The 8,643-nt window shown below is 54.7% G+C and overlaps 1 protein-coding gene across 1 annotated transcript in view; it reads right to left on the bottom strand.

The window, feature by feature from the left end:
* LOC311131841 (gamma-aminobutyric acid type B receptor subunit 1-like) overlaps positions 1-8,643 on the bottom strand; it is a gene marked incomplete at both ends in the record, with an annotated part of 121,386 nt that overhangs the window by 5,172 nt on the left and 107,571 nt on the right. Inside the window, one exon of the mRNA XM_084164970.1 lies at positions 410-517. Coding sequence (XP_084021096.1) covers positions 410-517 — 108 coding nt within the window. The remainder of the gene's footprint in view (positions 1-409; positions 518-8,643) is intronic.

Genomic DNA, 8,643 nt, shown 5'->3' with positions numbered 1-8,643 from the left:
CCAATTTTCAGCTTTGCCCAACACCTGGTCGTCTAATGGTTAGACGGAGACCTGGAGAGGCCTACAAGCCACAGTGTCTCGCACCCACTGTGAAATTTGGTGGAGGATCAGTGATGATCTGGGGGTGCTTCAGCAAGGCTGGAATCGGGCAGATTTGTCTTTGTGAAGGACGTATGAATCAAACCACATACTAGGTTGTCCTGTAAGAAAACTTGCTTCCTTTTGCTCTGACATTGTTCCCCAACTCTGAGGATTGGGGAACGACAGAGAGAGAGAGCGACAGAGAGAGAGAGAGAGAGAGAGCGAGAGAGAGCGAGAGAGAGCGAGAGAGAGAGAGAGAGAGAGAGAGAGAGAGAGAGAGAGAGAGAGAGAGAGGGGAGGAGAAGAGACATTGAGTCATGACTCATACCTCCACAGTGATGTGTAGAGGATCCACTATTTGCCAGATCATGAGTGACATCACGTCGATGATCAGCAGCACTCCCACTGTGGTGTAGAGTTTCCACGGCTCCAGGTGCTGTAAGGAATCATATAGGAGGACTGGTCAGTTAGGCTGTTTCTCAAATGGCACCCTATTCCCTGTATAGTGCACTACTTTGGCACCCTATTCCCTGTATAGTGCACTACTTTGGCACCCTATTCCCTGTATAGTGCACTACTTTGGCACCCTATTCCCTGTATAGTGCACTACTTTGGCACCCTATTCCCTGTATAGTGCACTACTTTGGCACCCTATTCCCTGTATAGTGCACTACTTTGGCACCCTATTCCCTGTATAGTGCACTAATTTGGCACTTGTGGCACCCTATTCCCTAGATAGTGAACTACTTGCACCCTATTTTCTAAATAGACCACTACTTTGATATCCTATATAGACCACCCCACTAGACCACCCCTCTACCCCTCTAGACATCCCTCTAGACCCCCCTCTACCCCTCTAGACCACCCCTCTACCCCTCTAGACCACCCCTCTACCCCTCTAGACCACCCCTCTAGACCACCCCTCTACCCATCTAGACCACCCCTCTAGAACACCCCTCTAGACCACCCCTCTACCCCTCTAGACCACCCCTCTACCCCTCTAGACCACCCCACTACACCACCCCTCTACCCCTCCAGACCTCCCCTCCACCCCTCTAGACCTCCCCTCCACCCCTCTAGACCACCCCTCTACCCCTCTAGACCACCCCTCTAGACCACCCCTCTAGACCACCCCTCTACCTATCTAGACCACCCCTCTACCCCTCTAGACCACCCCTCTACCCCTCTAGACATCCCTCTAGACCCCCCTCTACCCCTCTAGACCACCCCTCTACCCCTCTAGACCACCCCTCTACCCATCTAGACCACCCCTCTAGAACACCCCTCTAGACCACCCCTCTACCCCTCTAGACCACCCCACTACACCACCCCTCTACCGCTCTAGACCACCCCTCTACCCCTCTAGACCACCCCTCTACACCCCCCTCTACCCCTCTAGACCATCCCTCTACCCCTCTAGACCACCCCTCTAGACCACCCCTCTAGACCACCCCTCTACCCCTCTAGACCACCCCTCTAAAGCACCCTTCTACCCCTCTAGACCACCCCTCTAGACCACCCCTCTACCCCTCTAGACCACCCCTCTACCCCTCTAGACCACCCCTCTAGACCACCCCTCTACCCCTCTAGACCACCCCTCTACCCCTCTAGACCACCCCTCTAGACCACCCCTCTAGACCACCCCTCTAGACCACCCCTCTACCTATCTAGACCACCCCTCTACCCCTCTAGACCACCCCTCTACGCCTCTAGAACAGGCTGTGTCTAAAATGGCACCCTATTCTCTATATAGTGCACTACTTTGGCACACTATTTCCTATATAGGGCACTACTTTTGGCACTCTATTCCTGTATAGTGCTCTACTTTGGCACCCTATTCCCTGTATAGTGCACTACTTTGGCACCCTATTCCCTGTATAGTGCTCTACTTTGGCACCCTATTCCCTGTATAGTGCACTAATTTGGCACTTGTGGCACCCTATTCCCTAGATAGTGAACTACTTGCACCCTATTTTCTAAATAGACCACTACTTTGATATCCTATATAGACCACCCCACTAGACCACCCCTCTACCCCTCTAAACATCCCTCTAGACCCCCCTCTACCCCTCTAGACCACCCCTCTACCCCTCTAGACCACCCCTCTAGACCATCCCTCTACCCCTCTAGAACACCCCTCTACCCCACTAGACCACCCCTCTACCCCTCTACCCCTCTAGACCACCCATCTAAACCACCCCTCTACCCCTCTAGACCATCCCTCTACCCCTCTAGACCATCCCTCTACCCCTCTAGACCATCCCTCTACCCCTCTAGACCACCCCTCTACCCCTCTAGACCACCCCTCTAAACCACCCTTATACCCCTCTAGACATCCCTCTAGACCACCCATCTAAACCACCCCTCTACCCCTCTAGAACACCCCTCTACCCCTCTAGACCACCCCTCTAAAGCACCCTTCTACCCCTCTAGACCACCCCTCTAGACCACCCCTCTACCCCTCTAGAACACCCCTCTACCCCTCTAGACCACCCCTCTACCCATCTAGACTACCCCTCTAGACCACCCATCTAAACCACCCCTCTACCCCTCTAGAACACCCCTCTACCCCTCTAGACCACCCCTCTACCCCTCTAGACCACCCCTCTACCCCTCTAGACCACCCCTCTACCCCTCTAGACCACCCTTCTACCCCTCTAGACCACCCCTCTAGACCACCTCTACCCCACTAGACCACCCCTCTACCCCTCTACACCACCCTCTAGACCACCCCTCTACCCCTCTAGAACACCCTCTACCCCTGTAGACCAACCCTCTAGACGAACCCACTACCCCTCCTTACCAGCTCTCTACCCCTCTAGACCCTCCCTCTACCCCTCTAGACAACCCCTCTAGACCACCCCTCTATACCACCCCTCTAGAACACCCTTATACCCCTCTAGAGCACCCCTCTAGACCACCCCTCTACCCCTCTAGACCCCCCTTATACTCCTCTAGAGCACCCCTCTAGACCATGCCTCTAGACCACCACACCAGACCACCCCTCTAGACCACCCCACTACCCCTCTGGACTTCCCCACTAGACGACACCACATGACCACCCCTCTAGATCACCGACTATCCCACTAGATCACACCTCTACCCCTCTAGACCACCCATCTAAACCACCCCTCTACACCTCTAGACCACCCCTCCAGACCACCCCTCTACACCACCCCTCTACACCACCCCACTAGACAATCCCCTCTAGACCACCCCAATAGACCACCCCTTTAGACCAGCCCTCTACCCCACTAGACCACCCCTCTAGACCAGCCCTCTAGACCAGCCCTCTACCCCACTAGACCACACCTTTACACCACCCCTCTACCCCACTAGACCACCCATGTACCCCTCTAGACCAGCCCTCTAGACCACCCTCTACCCCCCAGACCACCCCTCTATACCACCCCTCTACAACACCCATCTAGACCACCCCTCTAGAACACACCACTAGACGATCATTCCATCCCTTTAGACTACCCCTCTAGACCACCCCTCTAAACCACCCCACTAGACCACCCCGCTAGACCACCCCTCTAGAAAACCCATCTAGACCACCCCTCTAGACTACCCATCTAGACTACCCCTCTAGCCCACCCCCCTAGACCACCCCTCTAGAGCACCCCCCTAGACCCCCCCACTTGACAATCCCCTCTAGACCATCCATCTAGACCACCCCTCGAGACTACCCCTCTACCCCTCTAGACCACCCCTCTACACCACCTCTCTACACCTCTACACCACCCCTCTACAACACACATCTAGCCCACCCATCTAGACCACCCCTCTAGACCACCCCTCTACACCACCCCTCTACCCATCTAGACCACCCCTCTAGACCACCCCTCTACCCATCTAGACCACCCCTCTAGACCACCCCTCTAGACCACCCCTCTACCCCTCTAGACCACCACTCTACCCATCTAGACCACCCCTCTAGACCACCCCTCTAGACCACCCCTCTACCCCTATAGACCACCCCTCTACCCATCTAGACCACCCCTCTAGACCACCCCTCTAGACCACCCCTCTACCCCTCTAGACCACCCCTCTACCCCTCTAGACCACCCCTCTACCCATCTAGACCACCCCTCTAGACCACCCCTCTACCCATCTAGACCACCCCTCTACCCATCTAGACCACCCCTCTAGACCTCCCCTCTACACTACCCCACTACCCCTCTAGACCAACTACTACCCCTCTAGACCACCCCTTTAGACCAGTCCTCTACCCCACTAGACCACCCCTTTAGACCAGTCCTCTACCCCACTAGACCACCCCTTTAGACCAGTCCTCTACCCCACTAGACCACCCCTTTAGACCAGCCCTCTACCCCACTAGACCACCCCTCTAGACCACCCCTCTAGACCAGCCCTCTAGACCAGCCCTCTACCCCTCTAGACCACCCCTCTACCCCTCTAGGGCGGCAGGTAGCTTAGTGGTTAAGAGCGTAGTGCCAGTAACCGAAAGGTCGCTGGTTCTAATCCCCGAGCCGACTAGGTGAAAAATCTGTCGATGTGCCCTTGAGCAAGGCACTTAATCCTAATTGCTCCTGTAAGTCGCTCTGGATAAGAGCGTCTGCTAAATGACTAAAATGTCAAATGTAAATGTAGACCATCCCTCTACCCCTCTAAACCACCCATCTACCCCTTTACACCACCCCTCTATCCCTTCTAGACTACTCCTCTACCCCTCTAAACCATCCCTTCTAGACTACTCCTCTACCCCTCTAGACCATCCCTTCTAGACTACTCCTCTACCCCACTAAACCACCCATCTACCCCTTTACACCACCCCTTTACCCCTCTAGACCAACCCACTACCCCTCTACCACTGTAGACCACCCCTCTACCACTGTAGACCACCCCTCTACCACTGTAGACCACCCCTCTACCACTGTAGACCACCCCTCTACCCCTCTAGACCACCCCTCTACCCCTCTAGACCACCCCTCTACCCCTCTAGACCACCCCTCTAGACCAACCCACTACCCCTCTACCACTGTAGACCACCCCTCTACCACTGTAGACCACCCCGGGCCACATACTGTATGCAGTGTACTACTGTTGACCAGGGGTATAGTCAGTGTACTACTGTTGTCCAGGGGTATAGTCAGTGTACTACTGTTGTCCAGGGGTATAGTCAGTGCACTACTGTTGTCCAGGGGTATAGTCAGTGCACTACTGTTGACCAGGGGTATAGTCAGTGTACTACTGTTGACCAGGGGTATAGTCAGTGCACTACTGTTGACCAGGGGTATAGTCAGTGTACTACTGTTGACCAGGGGTATAGTCAGTGTACTACTGTTGACCAGGGGTATAGTCAGTGCACTACTTTTGCCCAGTGGCACTATATAGGGAATAGGGTGCCATTTGGGAAGCACATTTGGATGAATGCACACAGGGGATCATGGCCAAGTCCCAGACCTGCATCTGTTTGGTTTGACTGTGAGGGATTAACAATGCCATAAATAGACTGGAGCCTGAGCTTGAAGAGAAAACATTGATCCATTACTAAGAGGCCAATTCAATCTGCCCCAAAGCAAAACTGGTTGGGCCGTAACATCGAAATAGACAAAAGAGGATGTATATCGAATCAAGACATGAGCAGCGCTCCTTGACAGAACTGATGAAAAATATATATATATATATTTTATGTAACCATTTGAAAAGAAGAGACAAAGAACCAATAGCGTAAATGTAATATTGATTTTGGTGCATTATCCCAGAGGATTAAAGCTAATACTATTTATTGTCCTCGTACTGAGCAGAACCATATGAAGTCGATGCTAGATAACAAGATGTATGAGTCATTATTCTATCTAGTAGATAACTGTCACGCCCTGACTCAGGGGACGCTTATATGTTGAGTCAGGGTGTGTATATTCCTTGTTGTGCTTGTTTTATGTATGAGGATCTATTACGTCTAGTTCTATGTTGGCCGGTGTGGTTCCCAATCAGAGGCAGCTGTCGCTCGTTGTCTCTGATTGGGGACCATACTTAAGCAGCCTATTGGCACTGTCTAGTTGTGGGATCTTGTTCCTTGTAAGGTATGTTGTGTGTTCTACCTTGGACTTCACGTTTCGTTTCCTTTGTTGTTTTGTCGTGTGTTTAATAGTTAAAATAAACATGTACGTATTTCACGCTGCGCCTTGGTCTGACCCGTCATTCAACAAACGTGACAGAAGATCCCACCAAACAAGGACCAAGCAGCGTGCCGAGGAGGACCAAACACCTGGGACTCAACAGGAGGTTACGTTAGTAGATGTCCTCCTCGGTTGGGGGAGAATTACGGAGGAGGAGGCCGTCCGTTATCGGAGGGCGATGAAGGAGGATGCCCGGGTAGGAGAGGAGAAACGGTGCCAACAGTGCCGACGACGGAGACCCGAGAGGCAACCCCAATAAAACAAATTTGGGGGGGGCACACGGTGTGGACGACGAGGCAGCAGGAGGCCGTTAAAGGGCGGATCTGCAGGTTAGGAGAGGAGGCCACCAGGTTACGGGGGCTATTGGTTCAGAGGGAGCAGGAGTTATTCGGTCAGAGGGACGCGCTACAGGAGGTTAAAAGGGAGAAGGAAAGAGTAGAGGCACGGCGAGAGGAGCTGGTTAGGCAGCAGAAGGAGCGGGGGTTAATAAAGGAACCCAGTTCTGCTCCTCGCACCAAGAAAGTGGTGTGTGTTCCCAGTACGGCCCGGCCCGTTCCTGCCCTCGCACCAAGACAGTGGTGCGCGTCGCCAGTCCGTTCCGGCCTGTTCCTACTCCTCGCACCAAGCCAGTGGTGCGTGTTCCCAGTACGGCCCGGCCCATTCCTGCCCCTCGCACCAAGGCAGTGGTGTGCGTCGCCAGTCCAGCCCGGCCTGTTCCTACTCCTCGCACCAAGCCAGTGGTGCGCGTCGCCAGTCTGGCCCGGCCTGTTCCTGCTCCTCGCACCAAGCCAGTGGTGCGCGTCGCCAGCCCGGCCCGGCCTGTTCCTGCTCCTCGCACCAAGCCAGTGGTGCGCGTCGCCAGCCCGGCCCGGCCTGTTCCTGCTCCTCGCACTAGACCAGTGGTGCGTTTGTCCAGTCCGGCACGGCCCGTGCCCGTTCCACCGGTGCCTGGTCCGGCACCGGTCAGCTGCTCCACTCCGGAGCCAGAGCAGTCCGCTCCACCGGTGCCTGATCCAGTTCCAGTCAGCCGTTCCACTCCGGAGCCAGAGCAGTCCGCTCCACCGGTGCCTGATCCAGCTCCGGTCAGCGGCTCCACTCCGGAGCCAGAGCAGTCCGCTCCACCGGTGCCTGATCCAGCTCCTGTCAGCGGCTCCACTCCGGAGCCAAAGCAGTCCGCTCCACCGGTGCCTAGTCCGGCTCCGGTCAGTGGCTCCAGTCCAGACCATGACGTCAGCCCCTCTCCAGGTTTGGGGTCTCCCACACCAGGGTCCAGACTGGGCCTGGCGTATCGTGGGAGGAAGGAGAGCGGAAGCAATGCGCCGAGGTCCAGACCAGACCAGGGGCGCAACAGGGAGGCGGAGAGTGAGAGGTCGTCACGCCCCGAACCGGATCCGCCTCCGAGGCGGAATGCCCACCCGGCCCCTACCCTGTTATGTTTATGTTGTGCGGTCGGAGTCCGCACCTTTGGGGGGGGGGTACTGTCACGCCCTGACTCAGGGGATGCTTATATGTTGAGTCAGGGTGTGTATATTCCTTGTTGTGCTTGTTCTATGTATGAGGATCTAGTATGTCTAGTTCTATGTTGGCCGGTGTGGTTCCCAATCAGAGGCAGCTGTCGCTCGTTGTTTCTGATTGGGGACCATACTTAAGCAGCCTATTGGCACTGTCTAGTTGGGGGATCTTGTTCCTTGTAAGGTATGTTGTGTGTTCTACCTTGGACTTCACGTTTCGTTTCCTTTGTTGTTTTGTCGTGTGTTTAATAGTTAAAATAAACATGTACTTATATCACGCTGCGCCTTGGTCTGACCCGTCATTCAACGAACGTGACAATAACAAGATGTATGAGTCATTATTCTATCTAGTAGATAACAAGATGTATGTGTGATGAGGTTATGTTGAAGGAGTCCGGCGCAGGAGGGTAAATCACAGAATAACAGGCTTTATTCCGCAATTACAGAGTTACGCAGAAATGCATCAAAACACTCTAGTGCGCAAAACAGGCGCACTGGAAAGTACCGCGGGCTCAGCTTCCAGCAGGGCAGGCGGAGGGGCAGATTCCGGGTCGAGAGCCAGACCCGATCACCCGGTACAAAGACCGGGGCCTCACTGCGGTGCCGGTCAGCGTTGGCTTTCTGGCGACGCACGGCACGTTGGAGGTAGACGTGAGCAGTAGCGTTCCACGTTTCCTCCGCGCGCCGAAACCAGTCATCCACCGCAAGAGCCTCGGTCTGGCTCTGATGCCACGGTGCCAGAACCGGCTGATAACCTAAAACACATTGAAAGGGCGATAGGTTAGTGGAGGAGTGGCGGAGAGAGTTCTGGGCATATTCTGCCCATGGCAAGAACACTGACCACTCCCCCGGCCGGTCCTGGCAGTAGGACCGCAGGAACCTACCCACATCCTGATTTACCC

This window comes from Coregonus lavaretus (genome assembly GCF_964263955.1).
Source record: "Coregonus lavaretus genome assembly, chromosome: 7".
Taxonomy (NCBI): domain Eukaryota; kingdom Metazoa; phylum Chordata; class Actinopteri; order Salmoniformes; family Salmonidae; genus Coregonus; species Coregonus lavaretus.
The sequence above is the reverse complement of the archived record's forward strand: the minus strand, read 5'-3'. Positions and strand labels throughout refer to the sequence as shown.